We start from the raw sequence: 26,989 nt of genomic DNA on the forward strand, positions 1-26,989 counted from the left end.
CAAGTTAAGCTGTCACAGGTATGGACAAAAATAAAATAAAATAAAAAAAGAAAGTAAGTAAAAAAGACCTTTAAATATATATTGAGAGATTTCATCTTGATTCAATCATGAATCATGAGCTCATTCAGGGGTGCGCTGTGAAACATCAAAGTGTCAGTTCTCGGCCTCAGAAACACAAAAACACGCGTTTAGAGGAACCTTGAGGTGAAAGACATTACCCACTCCATCTCAAAGCAGCTTGACGGCATATGAGAGCACAGACTGGTCTGTCAAGGTGTTTGTTTGGTTGGAAGTCTATTTGAAGAGTTCAGTCTGACGAAGAGTTGAATGAATGCAGATACGGACTATGACAGTGCGACCATATGTGTGCCCTTTGAAAAAAAACACATACAAGCTCTTAAGCGTATGTGTCCCAAGGCATCCATTAAAGAAACGACCAGAACATTAACTTTCAACTGTTTTTCCCCACTATCCGAGAGCACAATACATATATAGGTTATATGTGCTTCACGTTCTGGAGCAGATCCAGGAATAGGCCTAGGCCTATTCTTTCACAGGCTTTTCGCACTCAACAGCCAAGAATGTGAAAATCAACCTCAGACCCCGAACTCTTGCAAGGCATGGTTTCAACAGGTAAGTGCATCTGCAGGTGGCACACAGGTGAAACAGAAGACAAGCACGAAGGGAAAAGCCCTCAATAACAGAACACACATAATGAGAGAAGGCAGATGTGGGATCTCCATGAGAGTAACAGTCAAATAAACCCGCTAAACGGCGCATAAGGTCAATGAGCCGTGGAATAACACAATTACATGGGATTATCTATCATTCAGACTGAAAACTGATTCTCGGTGAATCTCTTACTATTCTACAGCATGCAGGGGAAACTGCGAGGAAGGGCATTTTAGCTTGAGCCATTCATTAAACTGTAACCAGATATATAATTTAATCGTTCATCAACACTTGTGATTGAAACGTGCTGCTTTAAAACGTACTGACACTGCACATCATCAAGACCTTGTTGAGCAGGCTCGCACTCACATAAACAAAAATAAGGCTGTAATCAGTGTGGTGTAATCACTGAGCCGACAGAAAATATACAGTAGGTAAGAGCAAGTACGCCCGCGTTGGAGCCTCATGCAAGACCTGTGGAGAGTCTGGGAATGAGACATGATGGAAACACAATGGGGCTCTTGTGTTGACCCTTTCTGCTGTCACCAGAGGAGCTCTATGTAGCACTCGTTTTGAAGGATCCCTATGATTAATTGCCTACTACTTGACAATGTCACTCGGCTGTCCACTCGGACAATAACACGGGTCACGGCACCAGATCTGGCACCGCAGAAAAACGACAACTGGCTTTCAGCACAGCTATTCATTCTTCAGTGGTACTGGCCAGAATTACACATCCTTAACGAGACCTGGATTGAAAAACAAACTTAAAATATATTTTTGCAGACATTATTTCCTACAATGCTTAGATTCATTAATCATAGCTACGCCTTCGATCCAGAACACGTCAATGCAAAAATAATTAGAGTCAATGGCCACGGCACATTACTGTCAAATAGACAGTGACAGTGATGAATTGAGGGTAAACGGTACAATATGCCAGAAATGAAATATTTAAGTGTTAAAAGACCTGATGGCGCGCCTTCTATAGACATGCAGAATGCTTCACATTTTTACAAAAACAACAAACAAATTCACACAGAAAGCATCAGTTTGTACTGTGTGGAAAAGAATCAAAGGAAAAAAGTTTTCTTGTAGGAACTGCTCTTGACTGTCAGATTATTTTGACTCCTTGAAATAGATGTAAAATGTTTCTGTTTAATTAGAAAAAAATAAATAAAAGTATCCTATAGATATTACTGGAAGCTTTCTAACATAGTCATCAATTCGTTTTATGGATAAAAATGGCCATGCAGTTTTACTGTAAATTGTTTATGGATCTAAAAAAAAGTATGACTTAAAATATATTTTACAGTTAAAAACTATGTTTAGCAATATAATACATGCAGGTTATAATTTAGATGAAACACAGCAAAACATTCCCTGAGGTCCCAGCAGGACACATCATGTTATATTCGGCAAAATACTTGGATCTCTTTGTAAAAGCAATAGGCTACATCTATGTTTTTATGTTTTTTAGTTAATATTTAATTTATTGTGCACTGTCCTGTGGGTTACCGCTACGGTGTTTTTGTGTGAATAGATATATACATTTTTAGTAATTGTTCATCATGTGGTATGGTAATTTACGGTACCACTTGTAATATTACAGTGGTTACTAGTAGTCAAATGTATAACGTTATAGTAGGTCTACTAAACATTATAGCACTGCAGATCTCAGTTTTACAGTAATTTTAACCGTATTATTATTTTTTTTAGTATAATTTTTTTTACAGTCTTAATACATCTAATTAAAAGTCATCATCCATCTAATGGCCAGTGTATTTTATCAGTGCTCAGTGTAGACCAGTGATCTGCTTCTTGACCGTCGAAATGTTAAACTCTGGTCCTCCGAAAGAACCTGTTCTGCCCTCCTCTTAACAAGCAGAGGGGGAAACATTCAAGGCGTTCACGTTCTCTGCGCAGATAAAGTGGAAACTTGAGGGGCGCAGAGTAGAGTTTGTGCTCTCCACAGCTGGGCAGCTGGAGAGAGAGAGAGAGAGAGAGAGAGAGAGAGAGAGAGAGAGAGAGAGAGAGAGAGACGGGAGACAACGCGAATCCCTTTGAAAGTCTGGGGCAGGAGAATGGCGGAGGGGCAGAATGCTTTCCTTTCGAGACGGCAAATGTGAGCCCACTATCATCACCGGCGGAAAACATTTTATTTGTGCTGTGAAGTCACGAACAACTTTTAAACAACAGAGGTAACTGAGCTGAGGGAAGCGCGAGGTGTCCTGTGCCCTCTCATCTCGAAATGAACTGTCACTGGGGACTACGATGGTTGGTAACTTTATGCGCTTTCTTTCAAGTGGGCTCACCCCGGGACACGCACCAGAGCACGCGGAAATGTGACAAGCCCGTATCGGTGAGTTTGCCTAATGCTCACTTTGTGAAGTTGCTTCGCGCGCACTGCACGCACCTTTGCAGAAGCTCGTAAATGGCATGTCATCAAGATCTATCATGCATGATATTATTATAGGAGATTGGTTCGCTGTTTGACCTTATCCGCTGCTTTATGCGGGCTATTTTAAAGAGTTGCTCTTATTACCAACAACTGAAATAATTCAATTAAAAAACTGTGAGTCGAAATCATTAGACTTGTTGTAATGTTTGATACATGTTCAGTTTAACTTTTAATATTTTTTTTTATTTTTATATTTTTTTTGTTGGATACAATTAAAAGGGAAAAAAAAGTTAAAAGGAAAAATGGTACAAAAAAAATCTTTTTCCTCAGACTGCAATTTATTTTTAACATAACTGTCTGGCCACTAAAATACGTATCAATTTAGCAACAAATTAACTACTTTTGCTGTGAGGTTCAGTGACGTTTTCGTTTCTTATTTAATTATTCTGCGCAATCTAGTTAAATGTAAACCTTAATAGACATTAGACATTTTATAGTAAGACATAATATTTGCTACAAAGATTTTAAAATCTTAATATAATTATTATATTTGTTGCATTTCAGTGATCAACTGAGCAATAACGGAATATCTATTTTAAAACAACAGTTATTTAGTGGCGTCCAGCCAGCCGCGTGTCACTTCTTGTCATGTAATTATAGAAATCTGGGCCAGAAAAATGAATTTCGTGCCAAGTGAAATACTGCTAAAGTCTTGCCAGTGCAGTGCCAGTTTATGTGTCAAAGGAAAAAGGGGGAAGCCCCACGGGGGTGAATAGACTTCAAATGCATTTATATGGAAAAAATTCACTGACCCCCATAAACTGATCAAGTTTCATTGAGACGAGAACTGTTAGAGTAGTTATCGAGCATATTTACTTCATTATGATTTGGCAAGTGCGCGAGGCTGTTAAACGCAATTAATGTCTCGCTTTCATCTGAGCCATACAGTGTTTGGAGGAGAGGATTCATCATCAGTAGAGGAGGAGAGAAACATTATGTTCCATTAAAAATATGTAATATTGACTAACCCAAGTTTTAAAAGAGATTGGTTCTTCACTCATTCCACAGAGCGTTTGTGTATTTTAAGGCAGAAATGCAAGTCTTTGTAAGTCTTTTAACAATTCTTTGTTAAATATAAGACGAAATGTAATGCATTCGCCTATGCACACAAACGTTCTACATTTCTATTTGCTTTGACAATTAATGTTTATCTTCTCCTTGAGATTTATATCATTAATGGTCCCATTGTTCAGGATGTGACCTGTGCATTCTTAATGTAATTCATAATGCGCGAGTACTGCGAGGCCTGTTTTTAGTTAAGAAATTACTCCATAAAACAGAGCAGAGGGTCTGTGAATGTGACCTGCTCATACAGAATATATTACTTTATAATGTTCTCTCCAGTAAAGCTGGTCAGTGTCCGAGTCATTTCCACAGGTGTCCAAATACAATATGAAGACGTGAGCAGTCGCGAGCACACTGGCCATTTAGACGTTAAGAGAATAAATAAATAAATAAATAATTTTTTTTCAAAGAAATATAAAGCTGCAGTTTGACGATGCACATTAATCAATGCGAAATAGGTAAGATAATTTAAAAAATGTAATTTAAAAAGCTAGGTTTAATACGTGCCAAGTTCTTAAAAATACAATCTAAACTTTGTATTACGTGTTGATTTCATACATTCTTGAAACACATTATACTAATTTTTTTAAAAATATAGATTTTATGAGCCTAAAATGTCACGTGGTGTAACCATCAGGAAAAAAAGTAGCCTACTAAAACGCGTCCTTATTTTCAAAATATTTACTTTTAAAAAGTTTTCTATACACACACATACACACATATCATGAAAGAAAAAAATATTTAAATGACATTAATTAAGAATTAATCATAGAGAAGTTATATAGTTAAATAATTTCTGTATGAACAGCATTTCTTAACATAAGCAAGCATGAGATATCTGGGGGGGAAAAATAGTCAAAAATCACTTGCAATTCTTTCTGCTCTCATTAAAATCAGCTCTGACTCCTGGTTAATAAACTCTCAACTGCTTTTTCCTGATCTGAGGTGGTTGAACAATTCATTAAATTGAAAGGTTTACCGTTTAAGAGTGAGTTGTTCATTGAAGGTTACATTTTACAAGGGCACAGCTATTGACAGCCTCAGCAACTATAAATACTTGAAAGTTTCAGAGGCTGCAGAACAGCAGAGGTTTGCAGCGCTGCAGAGTGTAAAGGCTCTTTTTACGAGGAGAGGCACACTGTAAACTAAGAACCCCAGTTAAACATTTCCACCACAGATTTAGTACGCCAGCTCTATCAGTGCACTGGCATGAACCGAGTCCTCTGTGACACAGCTACTATACGGTGCTTTTTTCCCCCTCGGTTTGACTTCAAATAAGGAAAAAGTTAATGCATAATGCCTGTGACCTGTGGAATTCAGTTTGAGATTGTTGTATCAGTGTCTAACACTTTATCAGTCTGCTTTATGCAGTCGAAAACATAGATTATGATCTCTTGTCTTATGATAATAAAATTGATATTTACCAACACATAAGCTAATCTTCTCAATATGAAGTTATTTGAGTTGTAACAATGAAAAGTTGTATCACTGTTTGACCCTAAAATCTATTCTCCTTTTTCCTTATCAAGCAGAAAGACATGAACTCCTTTTTGTGGACCGTGAAGCGGCCTCCTCCTTATGCTCCGTCCTATCTGTTTGGGACAATCCACGTCCCGTACACTCGAGTCTGGGACTACATCCCCGAGAGCTCAAAACGGGCCTTCCAGAGCAGCACCAATGTGTTCTTTGAGCTGGATCTCACAGATCCCCTGACCATCTCAAAACTCACTAGCTGCCAGCTTCTGCCCAACGGAGAAAACCTCCAGACGTTACTGCCGCGCGATCTGTACCGCCGACTCAAGCGCCACCTGGACTACGTCAAACACATGATGCCCTTCTGGATGACGGCAGACCAGCGTGGCCGGGGGCTTTATGCCGACTACCTCTTCAATGCCATCGCAGGGAACTGGGAACGCAAGAGGCCTGTATGGGTGATGCTGATGGTGAACTCACTGACCGAAGCAGATGTGCGGTCACGGGGAACTCCGGTGCTCGACCTGTTCTTGGCGCAGGAGGCCGAGCGTCTCGGAAAGCAGACAGGTGCTGTGGAGAGGGTGGAGGAACAGTGCCATCCCCTGAATGGACTGAACTTCTCACAGGTCAGTGAGCAGGCTACCAGACAGAGAGTCCCGTGTATGTGTTTTGGCAAGGGTGCATGGGAGATCCGTTGGTTAAAAAAAGGTGTTGTTCTGGATTAAGTGATTATGAATATCCACAGACAAACAGAGCAAGGAGGAAATGAGAAAAAAGTCTGACACAAAGTCTGGAGTTAAGTCAGAGGGGGAGGGAGAGCAGCTGTCAGGCTGATAGATTGGTGTGGAAATCAATGCTGAATAAAATTTATGAGGTATAGAGGGAGAAAAGAGGATGACTGTCTGCCTGTGGGGTCGCGCTGTCATCTGACACGTCTTGATTATCCTATTGCTGCCTGTCGAATGTAACATTAGAGTAAAAGATGGACAAACTAACCTTATTGCTTGATGATGTGCAGGTGGAGGATATCCAGCTCTTATTTCTGCACTGAAAAATGAGTGGGTTAAAGATATGTATAGGCAAATATATCTATATATCTATATATATAAATATCTAGGCAAAAAATCTAAATATTTATTTACTACGTTTCGGTCGCATGACCTTCATCAGGAATTGTTTTATATGACATCACAAAGTACGCCCCATATCATGAATAATCACTGTTTTAAAATCATATATATATATATATATATAAGTGTGTGTGTTTTGAAAATGAATAACTTATACTTATATATATATATATATATATATATATATATATATATATATATATATATATATATATGAAGTAATACATTTCAAAAACTATACAGTATATGAAATGGATTGTTTGTGTGTGTGTGTGTGTGTGTGTGTGTGTTTGACTGAAAAAAATATGTAAACCTAACCTCTTATTTTCTAAGATTTTTTAAATGCTAAATTATATAATTTAGTTTTTGTAGTCATCCACAGGTTAAATGATCAAACTTATATTTTTTAATTTTAATTCAAATTTTAATTATACACGCACACACAACACACACACATTTTATATATACACTGTATATACCTTAAATACACATTTAAAAAATATTGTAAAAAAACATTTTGTTAAAAAATTCCAAAATATTGTTTTGCACTAACTGTGGTCTCATGTGACCTCAACATGACCACAATACACTGCTAACCACCACAAAACCTGCATCGGCGGCAGCAATACAGACATGAATGCTCACACTGCAACTCAATCTGTGAACCGGGGCCCCTGTGTGACAGGCAACAGGGTTCCTGTGCTAATTTGAGAGGGTACAGGGGCAATGTAGCCTCTCCACTTTCATCAGCACCTCCTAACTATGCTGTCAAAAAAGAACATGCCTGCAGGGCCTGCCAGCCAGCCAGCGCACCCCTGTAAGGAATCGTGAGAAATGTGGACCCAGCGCAGGGTGACAGCTCTCTCATCTTTAATCTGGGACAGGTCAAAATACCACTCTCATTCCCAGGCTAACAAAATCAAAATATCCCTCTTTTATTTTTTTAAATGTAGCAGCAAATTATACTTTCAGACAGAATGGGTTTTAGATAGAATTACAATTTGGATATTTATTGCATCAAATATTTCTTTGAGTATGAGTTTATTTTTCACTGCATTGCGTTCATATGCTAAATGTCACCAGAATGGGCAGAACAGATGGAGTTAGGCATTGCAATATGAACTGTTACAAAGTACTCCTAATGATTCTAGAAGTCTCTGCTTTAGATTCTGGCGAAGGCTCAGCCAGCGATCCATTTTAATCACAGGGCTAATCAGCAAGCTTTTGAACATCTGAATTTCCTACAGCTTTCCGCCCAAAAATAGTCCCAGAAGAAGTAAAGAGCATGAAATGAAAATGACAGGCAAATGATTATGCTGTATTAGAATCTGAGGGATAATTTAAGCGCTGCGCTCGCCTGGAACGCTCAAGCACGAGTGAGGTCAGACGGCAAGATCATGCGTGGAGGCAAGAAGGAAGGGGTTGGATGATGTGTAGGCTGTGGTGTCGCTGCGAGGCTTAATCTGAAACATGAGCCGCAGGATTGTGGGAGATCAGAGTTGGGAACGCGTCCAAATGCCGCTAGCCAGCGTATTAATCGTTCCCAATAAAAGTAACTGCCTACGATATCGTCGAACTTGCAGCGCTCTCTTTCTCGGGTTTTCGTGGCGTGAGTCATCAGTTATCGCTGGCATCTCCACACTAGGATTTGTGTCAGCCACCCTGGCCATCACCTTGGGTTAAAGCAGTTAGCCTGACCTTTTCCTCTCTGTTCGCCAAGAGTTCAGGAAGTGCTTTGAGCTCAAAAGGTGCTACAGAAAAACAGGTCCGCATCTCAATGCTGATGTGGTTCCTCGGAGGATAATGGGGTGCGATGCCTGGAAGACAGAGCGCTTTGCCTGGACTGGCAAAGATCCACGTCTGGCTCTCGGATGGAGTGCAGGGGGAAGTTAAGGAGCATTGGGGAGGGTTTGGCTTTCTCCTTGAAGCAGGAGTGGTGAGTTTCAAAGGCCACATGGAGCGCATGGTTCATCTCCAGCTCTGCAAACGTGGATGAATATAGAAAGCTGGGTATGATAGGAAGCAACACATGCTTGCTTAAAGTGTGCAGAATGCACAAAGCGATAGCAGTACCGGGTCTCTATAGGGATGACGAGCAAGTTTTTTATCTCTGGTTTTGTGAGAAAAGCTCCCATGATGCATCAGTGGAATGTTATTTGCTAAAGCAGGGTACGTAAGCATGTGCTTATTTATTCATCTTGGGGTCTCATTGTAGCTAGCATTTTAACATTGGGGGAGGAGAAAAAAATGTATAAGAGCATATATATATATGTCACCCTTCTCTGGGCTGAGGTCAAAGGTCACGGCCTTGCTGACGATGTAGACAACCTCATGGATACTAGAGTCTATGTGTGATACTGGCTAGCAAAGCAGAAAAGTCACAAGTCTATTTTAGGCTCTGTGTAAGGAGTGAAAACCCCACTGCAAACTCAAACTCAGACTAACAGAATGAAGTTGCTGGAACTCACACTTTAGCAGAAGCCACATCTGTTTTCAGCTGTGAAGAAGTGCTGAAGTGTTGATGGACCTTAGAGGGATAAGACTCTGTTAAAATGGGATTAACTGAAATATATAGGTCAAATACAGCAGAAATATTTGTACACTCACTGTGTAGTTGTCATGAGCTCTTCGTCATATTGTTATACAGCAATTAGTTCCAGTCCACTGATTTGTTTGTATCACTCCGCTTCTCTGTGTTTGCTGCAGAGAAATCAAACTGTATTGACTACAGTCTTTGTGTTGGCAGAGAGAAAATAAACCATACTGTATTACCAGCCTTATTGTGAGTAAAATGTCAGTTACTTTATATTATTTGTTAACAACTTCTTGTTCATAAATTTGGGGTCGGTAAGATAAAAAAATATATTTTTTTAATACTTTTACTGAGCAAGGACATATTAAATTGATCAAAAGTGACAGTGAAGACATTTACAATGTTCTAAAAGAACTGTCTATTCAGAAAATCATGGTTTCAACCAAAATATTAAGTTAATTTTTTTATAATAAGAAATGTGTCTTGAGCACCAAATAATCATATTACAGTGATTTCTGCTTGAAGAATCACGTGGCACTGATAACTGGAGTAATGATGCTGAAAACTGAAAGCTAAATTACATTTATATTAAATTACATTTATTCCTATTTTAAAATATATTCAAATAGAATAGTTATTTTAAATTGTAATAACATTTCCCAATATAACAGTTTTTCTGCATTTTTAAACACATAAACAGCCTTGCTGAGCATAAAAGACTTCTTTCAAACTTGCAACTTACAGAACATCACAAGAAAACAACTGTATCACAGCCATATACTTTTGCTCGTATGCTTATTGTTTAATTAGAAATGTTATTAGGAATGATACCATGATGGAAAAAGTGTGGAAAAGTTCCATCATACATTTGGCAAATGTCTCAGCTGGCTTATGTTCAAAACAGATCATCATCAGTATTCAGCTACAAATATTTACTCAGCACTCCATGCTGTAACCATCCGATGGACCTCAGATAAATAATGCATATTTAAATGATAGAATTAAGGAGAATCTGACTTTTGCCGCATTTAAATATTTACATTCCAGGTCTCATGTGTAAGAACTGGGCGCTATGATCTGCTGGCATGAGCCACAGCGTGATGGAAAAATCAGCCACCTCTGTTCTGTTATCCTGCTGGATAACCTCCTAGCCCAAAATATTCTCCTTACCTCTCTCTGTCTCCAGATTTTTTTTCTCTCTCGTCCTTTGTGGAGGCTTTTTGCACACCTCTGTGATACTTTACCTGCAGAATGGAATATGAGTGTCAGCATGCAATGGAATTAGAATGACTGGAGCGTTTGAATAATATGGGAATGAGAACACACGAGCTTCAGTCTGGATGAAGCAAAGATGTTATCATCAAATTCTTTCCTCATTGTTTCAAGATGGTATTGGAGGCTGGTGTTTTCACGTGGCTGATTGGATGATGTTTTAAGCATGTCTTTAAATATTACCCAAGATTCTGGCACTCTCTACTTCATAAATGCTTCTGACTCAGGAATGACCTCGGTTTGTATATCCACAATTTAATTTTCTCAATTACCCATCATGCTGGTAAAGAAATGCAATTTCCATTTGGAGGATGTCCACTAGGGGACTTAAGCCTTCATTGATATCAAGAGCAAATGTGCGTAAGTGGCACCGGAGCCAAATCAGGCGATCTGCGGGGCCCGTGAGCATACACGCGGCAGTCAAACTGCTGGCCTAATTACTTAATTGGCCTTTCTAATGACTAAATTGCCCCCTGCTGTCCAGAACCACTTAGACAATTATGTATTGGCCTGAAAAGGAGGCTTGCTCTGTAACTCACTGATGTGGAAAAGCCAAGCCATGGATACTGTGAGTGTTTACTTTCATCAGATGGGAGGTATTTACCTACTGTACATCAAAGTGCCATCTTACCCAGAGCGTGGCACACACACAGCGAGGAAGCGATGCTCTTGCAGGACCAACTCTCTGTCTGTGCTGAGGGTGCGGCCTTCCTCGAAGAGGAAATTATCCATGCAGTACACACTGACGTTTGTGTCCCACAAACATCCTGTTTCTGCGGCTTGCTGTCAAGTTTAAAATAGAAGTAGATACGGTTAATAGGTGTAATGAATTCTGACTCAACAGCAAAAGATGTGTCTGCAAAGTCTCACTTATGTTCACTAAGGCTGCTTTTATTTGATCAAAGACACAGTAAAAACGGTAATATTATAAAACATTATTGCCATTTAGAATAACCATTTACTATATTAATAAGTTTTTAAATATCATTTATTCTTGTGGTGGAAAACTGAATTTTTCTTAGCAGAGAGTACTTGTGTCTTCAGTCACGCGATGCTTCAGAAATCATTCTAATATGCTGATTTGAAACCTTTCTTATTTTTAATGTTGAAAACAGTTGAGCTTTGTAATATTTTTTGTGAAAACGTGATACATTTTTAGGATCCTTTGATCAATAGAAGGTTAAAAAGAAAAGCATTTATTTGAAATATGAATATTTTGATGCATTATAAATGTTTTTACTGTCTATTTTCATCAATATAACACATGCTTGATGAATAAAGGTATTACGAAAAAATATCTGACTAACCAAAACTTTTAAATATTTTGCATGTATTAAAGCTGCAGTAAGTAACTTTTGTAAAAATATTTTTTTTACATATTTGTTAAACCTGTCATTATGTCCTGACAGTAGAATATGATAATCAGTGAAAAAATCAAGCTCCTCTGGCTCCTCCCAGTGGTCCTATTGCCATTTGCAGAAAATCCATCGCTCCCGGCAAGAAACAACCAATCAGAGCTGCGGTCTGTAACTTAGTTTGTGTTCAAAATGTAGAAACATTTCTATAATAGGCGAGTACACTGTGAATCCAGCGTAGTAACCCAGTATCTTTGTGATTCTTCATTGACATAAACAGAGAGAAGTAGTTCCGGCTACGATGTTCTTCCGCAAGACGCAAGCAGTTCTGTTCATTAACCGCTGGAGCATCAAAAGTTACCTACCGCAGCTTTAATATTACATATAATATTAACAAAGGTGGTGCTTTGATAGCTGTAGTGGCAGTGCTTTAACAGGGATGAATGTTGAGCTTTAGTCAACCTTGCTGACAGTTGGTGTTAGACCTTTATCGCGCTAAAATATAGCTTACTGTCTCAGTGCTGAAAACCTTCTCCTTTAAAGAATTGCAACTAAAATATTCAAGAAAAAAGTCAAGTAGTGAATTAATCTAAATCTCATCACTCAGCTAACCCATTCCTAATTTATATATACTTAGGTTTTGCTTGACAGGGTTAGATGAACATGCTCCTCCCAAACTTTCATTTAAAGCACTGTATAAATGTCTTAACATACAGATATTGAGGCTGATTTTGTGCATGCAAGTTGCTGTTAACAGTGAGTGGTCCCTGGTGCTTCCTATTGTAAGTGATTCATGAAACATCTCAATGACTGAATGAATGGTCTGTCTGGTTAAGTCTGTTGCGCTACAGTATTCCAGCCCTAATGAATTCTGCACATTGGGGATAGATTGTGCTCGAGCAGCAGAGCTATGAACTCCCAGCAGCTGGGAATGCACAAGACAGAGTGCTATTCCACACAGCTGTGATCCCAGCGCCAAAATCCAGCTTTCTTTTCCTTTCTCTTCATCATCTTCACTGCATTCCTTCTTTGAGAATGGAACAGTCATTTCATCTTTGCTTTAATGGCCTCACGTCACGCGAGAGGTCGCCCACCGGCTGTCTCACCTATCAGCGAGAACAAGGTCTAAATACAATAAAAAAAATTATTTAAAAAACACGCACATACACACAAATACAAGCAATGGTTGTAACAGAGTTACACCGGATAGCACACTACAAACACTCTTCAGCCAGTCAACAGATAAAGAGGTTTTCAGAGTGTTCCCTCTTCATAGGAAAGATTCTGCGGCGACTGACCACAAACATGGCACCCTTTCAGAAATATGAGGAAACTTTCCAGCATTGCTTTTGTCAATGGAACAAAGAACAGAGATTGAAATGAGACTGAAATATAGAAAATAGAATATTTGTCTTGTGCACACTTGAACTACTTGTGTGGTCAACTTCATCTCCTTTAAAAGTGAATTATTGTAAGACACTGCCTTTAAATAAGAAAGTGAATATTATATATACCAAAGGTTTGGGCCAGTACGTGTTTTTTTTTCTTTTTTAAGAAATTAATATTTGTAATCCAACCTAGGTTACAGTGGATCCAGTGGTCTTTTTCTGCATCTTATCAGTTCCATAGCACACATGTACAGCCTCTTGGTGACCTCTGCTCTAATATGATCCATACTCTCCCTAAATACTCCCTTGGGTCCTGCCCGCACATGTCCACACAAAGCCCATGAGTCGAGTAAAGATGGGAATATGGCTACTTTTGTGACCCCTGGACAAGCAGGCGCGTGCATGCAGCGTAAGAATCACTGCCCTAATCACAACATTCATGATCCTAATGGACAGTTTTGCATTATAAAGCTTCAGCCAGACTGCTTGAACAGATGCTGCTATCCACTGGCTAAAACATAGCTCTCTTCGTCTTTTATAATTTCTACCTCCGCCTCAGACAAAGTTTTCATAGCTCGCCCCCGCCGCGTTAGGACTGATGTGAAAAACGCCCGCTGGATCGCTTGAAATGCGGCTCCTCTCATAAAGTTTTACAGGCATGCACATAAATCCTCTGATTCCCTGTCAAGCTCTTCCCTTCAAAACCCGTTTGCCGTCACTTTGTCACCGTAACCTCTGCGGTCTCGGAATCCGAACGACCCCTGATCATCAGCGCCTGAGGGATAAAGACAGGCTTCAGTGATTTTAACAAGGCCTGATTCTCGGTTACACAGTTATTCTGCTCTTGAGGAAGGCATCATGGGAAAGATTGTACGTCCCTCCATCCATTTTTTTCAATGATATCAGAATGAGATCAGACAAATTCATTCCCAGTTCATCAATAAATGAGGGATGTAAAATGGTGCTCACTGTTCGTGGCTGTTAGAGAGCGGATTATATGGCTACATGTGGAACCAAGTACATCTACAGCACTTGTTTATGGCATTTGGAGGGCTTTTTTCCCCCAGTCCGTCTAAGACGACAGCAGATAGGTCCAGATTAGCACACGATTAGGTTTCTGCACTGCGCTAATACTGGTTTAGTGCCAGTGACATCACGGGAGAGACGCTGACAAGTATCCATTACTAACAGTTCATCACCGTCTTGTTTTATCCCCAGTTCTTTATTCTTAACCCATCTCACTCTCAACTCTTCATAGCCTTCATTCAGTGTTCATAATGCTCTTTACAAAGCATAAAAATGATAGTGAAAAAAAAATTCTGTCTTCATTTACACACCCTATAGTGTAATTACAAACCCATAAGATTGACTGTCTGTCTGTGTGGAACATCGAAGTGGTTATCAAGCAGAATGTACAAGCGTCTCTTTTCCCTAGTGGGACAAGGAGCATGTTAAATACTGTATTTTATTAAAAGTGTCAATAAATGGTGGCACTGAAATACATAATGAAATGGGACAATGAAAAAAATTTGAAACAAATAAGATTAAAATTACATATTTGGACATTGATTCATTTAAAAGTTTATTTTTTAATTCTATATATTAGTCGCTTGTTGCATTTAATGCAGGATTTATTTTTATTAGTTTGCCATTCCTGGTCCCTTTTCAGTTTCACTGTGTGGACCAAAAGTAGTTTTGACAAACTGCTAAAAGTTTTGTATGAAAGTGATATGGGTTTAAAATGACATGAGGGTAAATAAATGGTCCGTTAATTTTCATTTTTGGGTAAAGTATCCCGAATGTCATTGCTGAAAGTTTTTAGTCCTGTCTTTGGTTGATACATTTCCTTTGCTTACATTCCTTCCAGTGCATGAAACTGTCCAAACTTCAGGCTGTCCTTGAGTTAAATACTTCTACCCCCCTGTTTTTATAATCTTTTTTTTTTTTTTTCCAGAAACCATATACTGTTGATTCACCCTACAGAGAGATTCTGGTTATCCACTCAGTGTTGCATTGTTTAAGTCCGTTCTGAAGTTGGGACATGGTGTTTGTCTTCTACCCCGGTTGTCTGCTGGTTGAACTTTCAACATTCGGATGTTCTTGTTTTACGGATGTAAAAACGGAGTGATTGAAAGAAGAGAACTTTTGCCTTTTTCCTTATTTGTGGCCAAGAAAAGAGATGTTTTGGCGTATCGTTCCTCTCATCTTCCCTGTTTTTCCTCCGCCTCAGATCTCGCTCAATTTCACCTGCCATTTAATGTTCCGATTCCTGTTCTCCACCTCTCTTCTTTCTCAGCTTTCCCTCTGCTCTCCCACTGGAACAGCTTATATGTAATATCAAACACATGGCAACGTTTATAGAAGGCAAATGAGTTGAGAAATCAAATTTGCTTAACGATTCCAGCTCTGGTTTTTCAGGAAACGGTTACCATGGGAGATGATGATGGGCATCTGAAATTACACCCTCCAGACAGAAAGACAGGAAGAAAGAGAAAAAGTGAGAAATCTCAGGTTGTCAGGTTCAAAAGTAGGAGAGGGCACACGTCTAAAGTCTCATTGATGTGCTCTGTGGCGAAACCAGAGCTGAACAAACCAGCGTTGTTATTCTTAACTAAAACTATATAAAGAAATTGCTGATTAAAATAAAATTAAATGTATTAGATGAAAAACATATTAGAAGTTTTAGCTGAAATACAAAAATTAATAAAGCTAAATATAAATAGAAAATAAAAATAATAATAATAATAATGAAAAATATATATATGAAATTGTAAAAGTTAAAAGCAAACTCGATATTTAACAACAACAAAAAAAAAAAAACATACATAAAAATCCTAAAGCAGCACAGGAACAAACTAATGAGTGACCAGCTATGAGGCAAAACTGGTAAGAAAGAAAGAAAGAAAGAAAGAAAGAAAGAAAGAAAGAAAGAAAGAAAGAAAGAAAGAAAAACTCAGTTAGCACCTCAGAAGAAAAGCTCCTTAATACACCATTTTATAAATAGTTTAATTGCGTTTATGACTTGTGAATTGGCATTCGAGGCCACATCAGCAATGAATGAAAATGAGGAAAAACAAAGACTGGGAACAGGGATATAATATGGTACCATCTTGCATTCTTTCTGCTGCGAGCTGGACACAGAGAAAGAGAGAGAAAGGCGGGGGTTCGGGTGGGAGTGAACACGCAGGCCTATTCAGATAGCATAGTTTGGCTTGGCAGTGAAAAGCATGTGTGTAAGCATTCTGGGTAATTGGTTTCTGATGCCCCTGTCAGTTTTCAGCCAGACCACCTGCCCAAGGGAGGAGGTAGAGAGAGAGAGAGAGAGAGAGAGAGAAAGAGACTTGCACTACAGCATCTCTATCCCACCCATCAAGCTCTTAACCCTCCCTTACTTTCCAAAACGCCCCCAATTCAGCTCCCATTGCAACACTGGATCATTCACAGGACCCATGTACAGTCTATTTGATTATGATGACGGTCAGATGGGCATCACAGTATGAGAACAGCTCCGCCGAGGCTCGGTCGTCCCTCGAGCACGGTGCCAGCGGATATGTGCACCACAAGGCAACTTTACAGAACCTCTAATGTGAAAAATATGGCTTTAGGCACTCATCCGTGCCAGAGAGCGCTTTTCCGTGGCTAGCCGTGATATTCGATCGACATGCATTAGCAAATCCTTTCGTTTTCAAGCGCATAAATCACGCTTCTCTGTTCCGGCTCTCACAGGTAACAGCCATAACAGCTATTTCTCAATGTTTTGAGGCAAAAAACTAAACAAAAAGCAGACTTTATCTGCCATGTCTGAGCGGCAACAGTGCTCAAAGCAATGTTCCAGAGAGACAGATCGCTGCTGGCATGCCAAAAGCTAAGAGAGATGGAGAAAATAGATGTGCGAGAGAAAGATTGTGTGTATAACGGACACCTTCCAGACGTAGCTCAGCTATTATGGCGGCCAACTCAAGCACATGGCTGCAGTGTGAATGGCTTTTTAATGCCTGCTAACAGCAGTGGTATTTAGCACGGTGGCGAACTGGAGATGGGAAGAGAGTGTCGACAGAGCGGGGACGGGTCTTTCCAGCCGTCCCTGACTGAGCCGAACACGTCAGCTTTCCTTGGTGTCCACTAATCCTGAATGTTACCACCATTTACGCTTGCTGGATTCGGTTAGAACTACATGTAAAGGCGGCCAAAAATGACTTGAAAGGCTCGAAAAACATCTTGGAGTGGTTCAATTAATGGTATAATGTGTTTTTGCTGGAATAATGCAGAGAGAAATTAGCTGAGAGTTTAGAAAATGGGTGTGGAGATGTATTAGGACATTGTTGTGATTCCAGGGAGTCTGCTTTTATAGCGCCACGTTTGGCCCACCGGCTGAGGCAATTACGGATTTTATGACTTTTCAGTCCAAGATTTACATATTTCAGCACCTTTGACTCCAGCCCTGAGATGACTTCAGTGTCTCTATAACTTTGAAAGGCAGTTATACCGCTTGGCACTTACAAATGTTTACTGTGTTTGTGTATATGTGTGCTCAAGACGTTCTCTGTGTCAGCTGGTCTGTATACAGCCACAACCTGTAGCTTCAGTTGTAAATTCCCCGACAGCTTCCTAAAAACAGGTCAGAGGAGGGTGAAACAGGTCACTGCAGAGAAGATACAGCATTAGACTGAATACACTTTGGAAAGAAGTTAAAGGAATGCTCTCAGTTCAAAATAAGTAAGGCTCTATTAACAGCATCTGTCTATAACACAAAATAATTTGGACCCGTCTCTTAGTTTCCAAACATCACTTTTAAGTAATGCACTCATTTACTTTTATGCATTAAGCACTAACAAGGGAAGTCAAAGGTGTGAGGCTTTGCGCCATGATAAATACAAAAAATTCAATATTTCATAAGGCATTGCCATAAGACAAACATTATGTGTGTCAATGTGTAAAATTAATAACTTAAAGGGATAGTTCATCCAAAATTCTGTTATCCTTACTCACCCTCATGCCATTCCAAACCTTTATGCATTTTGCTCCTCTGCTGAACATAAAGAAAAATATTTTGAAGAACATTGATAAGCAGCTTCAGATCCCATTGACTTCTATTGTAATTTTTGTCTATACAATGCACAAAAAAAGGTAGTAGCGCCAAACACTCTCTCAAGATCTCTTTCATCGTTGTATCTTTGTCAATGGAAATCAAAACTATTTAGTCACCAACATCCATCAAAATATATTTTGTGTCCTACAGAAGTAAGAATGCCATACAGGTTTGGAATGACATGGTGATGAGTAAACGAAGACAGGATTTTGGTTGAATTACTCATATACACTGTTAGAAAAGCTAAAGGGGGACCTTTAGAGAGAAAGTTAAAAGCTTTGCAAATATTAAACATTACTGTTAACAAGGAAATATGTATTTTTTTCCTGCTGTAATCAACAGCATATCATTGATGCTATGATAGCTTGTGCTATTGCTTGAGTATTTTAAACCCAAAATGTTCCTTTAAATGACACTAATAAAATGGATAGGTTCCAGCTCTAAAATGTGATTGGATGATCCATGTGAATGTAAATTAGCCAAAAGAAAACTTGTGATCGCACATCAGGTGAATGCCATATTAATGGACCATCTTGTCAACAGCCTATAGTTAAGCTAATGAACAATTTTACTTGGTGGAAAACTTGATTCTTGTAATAACTACAATCATTTTATGAGGTATTCTGAAAAGGTTACAAAGTATTATTTTCTAATAAAGGGTAAATCTACATTTATGCATTGCATAATATAAGCAAACTTAATGTAGACTTTATCAAATTCATATATTCCCTGGGAATCAGACCAATGACCCATGGTGTTGCTTAATTTTATTTGTTTAGCACAGCATTTCTCTGGTCAGTAGACATAATAAACAATGAAATTTAAAGGCTTAAATGTAAGAACGTTTTTAAAAAGAAATCTATCTACCAGGGGGCATGTGTGTGCATTCTCTTCCATAATGCCTTTACCAGCCAAATGCGGACCCCCTCCCACCTTGTGTTCTTCGGTAGCCGTGACCCCTCTGTGTAGAGGTCGAGTGTGACAGTGCTCCATATATTGCGAGAAAAGCACACAAGAGCTTGTTAACTTACTAAGCCACATGGCCCCCTGCTGCTCACATTTTGTTTGGAGTGCCATCCGTCTCGGGGGTGAACGAGCCCTGTTACACCATCACAGAGCAGAGACGTTTTCCCCCACCCTTAGAGCTGCCCACAGTGAAACAGCCATCCATCAACCTGTAGAATACAGGCCTGCAGGGGCCCCTCTCGAACCTGCCACAGGTCCAGCCAAACTCAGGAGGAAACATCCCTCTCCAAACAAGCCCTTCAAGAGGCACCCTGCCCCTCAGGAGAGACAAAGCGGAATGAAAAAGATGCAAGGAGTCATTTGAAACACATTATCCATAGAAGAAGAGTAGGAGCTAATGGTTTTCCTCTGAGGGGGAACGGGAAAGAGAGATGGTTAGAGCAAGAGAGAAAGAGCACCTTTAGTGGACTGGTTTCTGTAGCACACTTTGCATCCAAAGAAAACGCTCTTACGTTTTGTTTATTGTGGTAATAACTAATTTAATGTGGTGATAAACAACATCAGTACATTTGATTCTGTCTGCACTGAGGCTCTGCCATTATTTGGCTGTATGTGATCTGGGTCAGTTTTAAGGCTGATGTTACTATGACTCACAGGGAAGTCTCATAACTCCCAAACAAGCTCCAGTCCCTAAGAATTTTTATGTCAAAATGTGAAAGTAAAAGCAGGGATACCCTCATATTAAATGTCTTGGTGATACAATAAGTCAGTAATTATTTCCATGTTATATGGCTAATAACAGATTAACAGCCAATATAAAAATTCTATAGTAATTTGGGTAAATGTTTTTTTTTTTTAATAATTTAAAACAATTTTAAATGCTACATGTAAGTTTTTGCATTACAAGATTGCGTTATAAAGTATAAAAAAAATAATATTTTAATTTTGAGATTAAATAATAAATTTGAGAATGTAAATTGACTGAGATTAAAAATAGATTTAAAAATGTGTGTTTTAAATGTTACATTTAAGTGAGTGTTAGATGAGGGTACTCTAAATAATGAGAAAAAATAAAATAAAAAAATAGGGGAAATTAGCGTGCACAATTAACAAATATCAAACATAGAAATAAGCAAGTAAATAAAATAAAGAAATACAATTTTAAGTGAATTTGTTGATTTATCGCATGTAATGTTTATATCAAATGCATCAAAGAGGTACTTTCTAAAATAAGGGTTTGAGAAAAGAAGATTATAATGTATTATATTCTCCCTTTCAGTGTTTTTTCCCTTTCAAGAGCTTTTCAGACTTTCCCATAATCCTTCTCTCTCACTCTCTGTCTGTGTATGGGAGAGGAGTTGGGGGGAAAGGTCTTCTGAAAGTGGATCCAAACCGCCTGCTAATCAGGATGCCAAGCCTAACAGGCACTGACAGCCTTACAGAATGTCTGTATATGTGTGTTTTGAAATGGCAGGCTGCCCCGTCAAATCTCCTTTGTTTTTTCCACAAAGGCAAGCAGCCCACACATTTACACTGACAAACCACTGTTTGGACTGGTGATCCGCGTGTATCTATTGGCTCATTGGCCACAGTAGATACTTCGAGCTATATCATATTGTGGGAATAGATAACCTCCACTTCTACATGGGAAAACGGTTTGGAGTCCAGCACTGACATACATTACACATGCTCTGATTACAAACCCCTGTTTTACTTTCACTCACGGATGAGAAGCAGATGAGAGCGGGTGAAAATGGCAAGAGAAAGGAAGAGAGAGAGACAGAGAGAGATAAAGGTAGGGAGGTCAGAGCAAGGTTTAGGAAACAGACAGTCACCCCCAGATGAAAGGAATCCACAATCCCCTTCAATGATAACCATGTGTCCCTGTCCCTGCTCTGGTTGGAGAAAGAAACATCAGTCCTGACCAAAACCAAAACCAAGTAAGCTGCCCAACTAGACAGCATTTCCAGACATCACAGGCAACTGTTACTCTGCAAGCATATTACTTTCTACTATAATATCTATTTATTACACATTTATATTTTACTTGTGTCATATATACTTTTACGTTTAGATACTCTGTCTTGTTATGCGATAAATGTCTTATCATGTCCTGAAGTGTGAACCTTGTCACAAGTATCTGGAGCTGTCCAAATGATAAATGTGGCTTGATGCTTCTGATATGAAGGCTGTTGCCAAAGGCAAGCAGCCTAAATACGTTGCCTTCTAAAATATTTTCTTTGACCAAATTTAGGCAGCATGGCATGTACTCTCAAGAAAAAACAGTCCCAGAATGCATTGCATTGAGCTCGGCGAAAATAAAATGATCCAAATGGAGGATGAGTTGAGAGTAAAATAGCTTTTAAGCAATACTAAAACAAATCAATAAAATAGTTTAATCTAATCATTGGCTTTACACATCATTATTCACATGAATTGATTTATTTCATGAATTGATTTATTTCAGCACTTCAGAAACCCTCCACCTTCCCCAGATCCACCTGTATAGATCTGCTACAAGGCGATTTCATGTGTGTTATATATGGGGTCATTACATATATGTTATATGTGCAGCAGCAGTGTTTCTTACATTGGATGTATTGACATTAGCAAGTCAAAGCATTTGCTCTTCCGCCACAGCAGCAGCTTAGCAGATCTATTCCTCCAAGACCAGACACTTTAACATTGTCTTATACATTACCATGCTAAACTCTCCTAAAATGTTTTCATGATATACATATAACCATATATATTCACACCATCTTAAATCACCAAAGCCCAAACCCATCAAGCAAACCAGCACCATATCTCAGCTAAGCTTTACTGTTTATTTTATATCCAGGCCGTTTGATCCAGTTCTGTGTTCTGTATGTGTGGGTTCTGTTACCACATTGGGTAAAGCTGTTTTGAGTTTGTTTAAATGGATGGAGATGTAATGTTTAAATGTTCTCTGAAAATGGTGTTCAAGGCCTCCTTTGAAGCTGTGCTTTGACTCATGGGCCCTGTCAGACTGCCCACAAACCGGACTTAATTATGTGTGTGTTGTGTCTGTCTAATTGACACCTATAATATTCCCTGTAGGCATCAGCAGTGTTTGGGTCTAATGTGACCTGAAATAACCCAAAGAGCTCATCTTCTCTACTCAGGGATTCTGGTTGCACACTGTTTATGGGGTGAACAATTCCCTGTCTGTAATCTATGTGGAAAGGCCTTGAAAATGAAGCATTCCCTCACACAGCCAAAAGTATGAGTGTGTCTGTGTTTGCGGTGAACTGAGTGCTTATTTTTGCTGAAATAGTTCTTCTTCGTCCTACCATTCCCATTATGTATAAAGGCACCGACCGACGTATGCTCACAGAGCGATAAAATGTGGTTAGTTTGTGTCTAGGAGGCACAACGCACCACACACACACAGACACACACACACGCCAAAAGATACCAAAACCACAATCACTCACCCAGAGCATCTGCTACTAAATGAAACAAGAGCAGTGGCCCGAATGAAAGATGGGAGCTGCTATCGCTCTCTTCTCAAACACATAAACAAAAACACATTCCTCGTAACTTAAGTACCTCTGACAGATACAGATTTACTGTGAGACGTCTGTCAAACATTTTGATGGAAAAGGCCAAACACATCCAGGAACCAAGACTTTAACTGTCTGAGTTCAATATTTATATTAATTCTAATATTAATTTGAAGTGAGAAGTGAATGGGTCCTGACTGAGGTCCGGCAAAACTGAGCTTTTTGTCAGATATATACACTGATACAGACACTCAGAGTTTGAGGCTTTCCCACTGTCAAAGTCATTGATATTCATCATTTACATGGGTCTCATTCATGAATAACTGTGTTCAAGTTTTTTTGCTTTTGTCTGGAAAATTCAGATCTTGTGTGAAATTCTGAACAGTTACATGTATTTCCGCATGAAGCTAAAGATTAATTATAGTTGTACCACCATGAGCATGCAATTGAATGTTTATTCAGAGATTATTCAATCTCAGATTAAACTATAACCTTAAACACACACAGCACCCATACAAAAGATTGGTCAAAGTTTTTCTCTTTTGCTCAACAAGGCTGCATTTATTTGAGTTACTTTTAATTATAATAATATCTCCCGATTTTACTTTTTAATTTTATTTCAAATTGTACTTATTCCTGTGTTGACAAAAATGAGATTTCATCAGCCGTTACTCTAGTCTTCAGTGTCGCATGATCCTTCAGAAAGACATTTCTTATTATCATGAATGCTGAGAACTGTTGTGTTGCTGAATATTTTTATGGAAACCTCTTTTTTCAGGACTATAGAAAGTTTAAAAGAGGAACATTTATTTGAAACAGAATGTCTGTCACTGATTTCTATTCCCTCGGTTTAAAATGGTTGCTAAATCCTTGCCTGTGCCCCACAATGCCCTGCATCCATAATTTGCTTCATAATATCCTCTTACACACATTTGCCCTCTCTAATACACCTCCCTACAGCTGCAAAAGAGTCAGCCTGGTCCCCTAAAGACTTAATCAGCACAATCTATTACAGAAACAGGAGACTTTAAACTAGGTTTACCCAAATTCTCTGCTCTTAAACAGAGCGGCCCCATTTAAATTTATGAACAATGTCAGAGAGGTAAAGAAAGAGAGAGTGAGAGAACAGTAGTTGAGAGTCCAATAAAAGAGCTCCATTGTATGCATTCCCATGAGGCCTGAGTACGGACCTCGGTGTTGTCCAGAGCAGGAAAAGAGACGACTCGTTGAATTAAATCAGCTGAGATCAGTCTGGCGGCACCACTGGATTTACTGCTCACAGCTGTTCTAGCAGAAATAACGTTTAGCGCCACCACAAAATCACCCTCTTCCTCACCTGCTTCATCACAAGTTATCCAACTTTATTAACAGGACTGATACGCATTAATGGCGCTATTTCCCACAGGGATAATCAATCTGTGACAGTTAAATGTTTTCAAGATTAAACGAGTGTTCAAAAGTCAGATCACACTTATAAATGGTGGTGCTTGCTAAGACAATCATCATTAGTATTACTTAAGGTTTGGATTTTGGATAAATCACTAAGCTTGAGTATTAAACAGCTTGAGTTTGTGCTACAGATGTGAATGATACCTTAAATCATGTGGTTTGCTGAGGAAAGGTGTGCTATTATTTTTCTAAGCAATTGGATTGACGATTTTGTCTGACGGACAATTAAAGGAGCGGAAAAATCCATTACACTTTCTCTGATAGAGGGACCCCAGCCATATAGGGTTCATTATATCACAGAGAGATGGAGGTGAACTGTTTTGACTTTGAACAGCTACCACAGCTTTAAACTAGCAACCACATAGCAACATAACGGCAACAAAAAATAAACCAATCGTTATTTTACCAGAAAGATTTAGAAATACTTATTTTAGGAAAGATTTATTTGCCAAAGTGCATGAAAAATATATTTTTTATTCTTCATGAAAGATCATTTGTAGAACTTCTGTAGCACTAGCGCATAATATGCTGTGTGTGTGTGTGTGTGTGTGTGTGTATATATATATATATATATATATATATATATATAAAATAATAATAATTACATTTAATTTTCAAATTGAATGTTTTTTTTCTGTGTATTATACTGTAATTTACAAAAAGTGTTTTTTTTATACCAACCACAGCTATTTGAAAATGTTCAAATCATAATTTTAATAAATAGTCATGACTTTAATAAAGTCTCTAGTTTCCAGAATATAGTTGTATATGTGTATGTGTGTGTTGCCATGGATTCTTTGGTTTCATTGGTTAAAATATGGTGCAAAACTTTCCCTCTTCCCTGCTGTTCTGTCAACATCAGCGGCGCTCTGTACTTTTTCTGAAGGTCTCTCATGAAATAAGCCATTTTTAAGAGGTTTGCTATTAAATTCTATCCCACGAAAGTGTGTGAGCACAGGTGTGTGCGGTGTTTTTGCATGCTCTGTCTAGCACAAATAATTATCGATTAATAATATAAATGTATATATAGAAAAAACCAGTGTGTATGATGCCTGGTCATTGGAAGAAGTTGGAAGACAGGATTGCTTGTGATTGGTTGCTGACCTATCATGTCCTCAAGTCAAATAAACAACCCTTATTTTTAGTCAATACTAGGAAACCAATCCCAGATCTCTGTTTTTCCTAATGCTTCACATTCTTAAAGGTTCTAATGAAATGATAAAATGTTTGTTTTTCAATGCACTGAGCCACAAATGAAACACACACAAAAAGATACGGAACGACGTAAACCAAATGCTGTTGTAATTTCAGCAAAAGACTTAAGGTTGCCAAATGCATGCTACTACTGGGAAGAAAACAAACAGACACACACGTGTACACAAACCACCATAAAAACATACAAACACACAACACAACAGTAAAACATTCAGGGAAAACAACTACAGCTGTAAATATACAAGAGAAATGAAATCAGCTCTGAGCTGTTGGACTGGCCAGAACTAAACACATCATATGAAAGATATGAAAGCTGGTAATTATGCTGGAAAACACCTATAAAGTTCGCCTAGAATTACAGACACGCACGACATGTTGTGCAGTTTACAGGTCCACCACACCTAACACCTCTGCATTAAAAAGAACAGTTCATACTAAATATAAATTGTAACATAATGAGATGTTATAACATCTGGGTCAGTAAGATTTTAATGTTTATTAAAGAAGTCTCTTATGCTCACTAAGGCTGGATTTATTTGATCCAAATACAGTAATACTGTAAAATACTATCTGAATTTAAAATAATTGTTTTCTATTTTAATAAGAAGTAATGTGATGGCAAAGATTAATTTTCAGCATCATTGCTCCAGTCATCAGTGTCACGTGATCCTTCAGAAATCATTCTAATATGCTGATTTGATGCTCAAGAAACTGGAAACTGTTTATGGAAACTGATAGATTTTTGTTCAGGATTCTATGATGAATGGAAACAGAATAGAACATAATTCATTTGAAATAGATTTTTGCAACCCTGTTCCAATTTCATGCATTCTTGCTAAAAGAATTTATTTAAATTAAAAGTTAAAAAAGACCCCAAAGTTTTGGATTGTAGTGTATATGTCACATTTACTCATCCTCATGTTGTTGGACATTGCATGCTTTCGCTATATGGAAAACTGCACTTCTTTTGTATTCAAATGCAGAAAAACAAAGTAGTACGATCTGGAGCGACATGAAGGGCCGTAAATGACAGAATATGAATATCTGTCACTACCATAAAATTCATACAATGTCTTTCCCTAACAGCACTTTACTAACTTAAAGCCCAATGGGGAGCCATAACAGTAACTAAACCCTGAATATGACATTGCATCATGCAGTACTGAATGATTAAATGATTTAAAAATACACAAAACACACATAAATATACAAATAAATAATGTTGTGACAGGCTAATGAAGACTCAAATGAAACGGGACATAAATGAAAGCAAATATAACTGTGATTGCTGCAGTTTGGCATGTTTCGCTTCGCAACTTGCCCAGTGGCTCATTTACAAATTGGCCTTGCCCTCACCTGTGGAACATTCTTGTAAAGTAATAAACGTCTCTTTG

At 38.5% G+C, this 26,989-nt stretch overlaps 1 protein-coding gene and 1 long non-coding RNA gene across 4 annotated transcripts in view; one reads left to right on the top strand and one right to left on the bottom strand.

Annotated features, from left to right (window-relative positions):
* Nucleotides 1–2,552: 2,552 nt before the first annotated feature.
* LOC113107255 (metalloprotease TIKI2) overlaps nucleotides 2,553–26,989 on the top strand; it is a 56,409-nt gene continuing 31,972 nt past the window's right edge. The window contains exons 1-2 of one of the 3 annotated variants that reach the window (XM_026269632.1): nucleotides 2,553–3,034; nucleotides 5,728–6,297. In XM_026269632.1, coding sequence (XP_026125417.1) covers nucleotides 2,924–3,034; nucleotides 5,728–6,297 — 681 coding nt within the window. In that variant the 5' untranslated portion in view covers nucleotides 2,553–2,923. The remainder of the gene's footprint in view (nucleotides 3,035–5,727; nucleotides 6,298–26,989) is intronic. The other 2 variants (XM_026269631.1, XM_026269630.1) reach the window with 2 other exon arrangements.
* LOC113107256 (uncharacterized) lies at nucleotides 7,905–11,493 on the bottom strand. The gene is made up of 3 exons (XR_003292627.1): nucleotides 11,238–11,493; nucleotides 10,505–10,578; nucleotides 7,905–9,501 (listed from the first exon to the last, which is right to left on the bottom strand). It is a non-coding gene; the product is annotated as an uncharacterized LOC113107256 (long non-coding RNA).

This window comes from Carassius auratus, chromosome 8 (assembly GCF_003368295.1).
Source record: "Carassius auratus strain Wakin chromosome 8, ASM336829v1, whole genome shotgun sequence".
Classification (NCBI taxonomy): domain Eukaryota; kingdom Metazoa; phylum Chordata; class Actinopteri; order Cypriniformes; family Cyprinidae; genus Carassius; species Carassius auratus.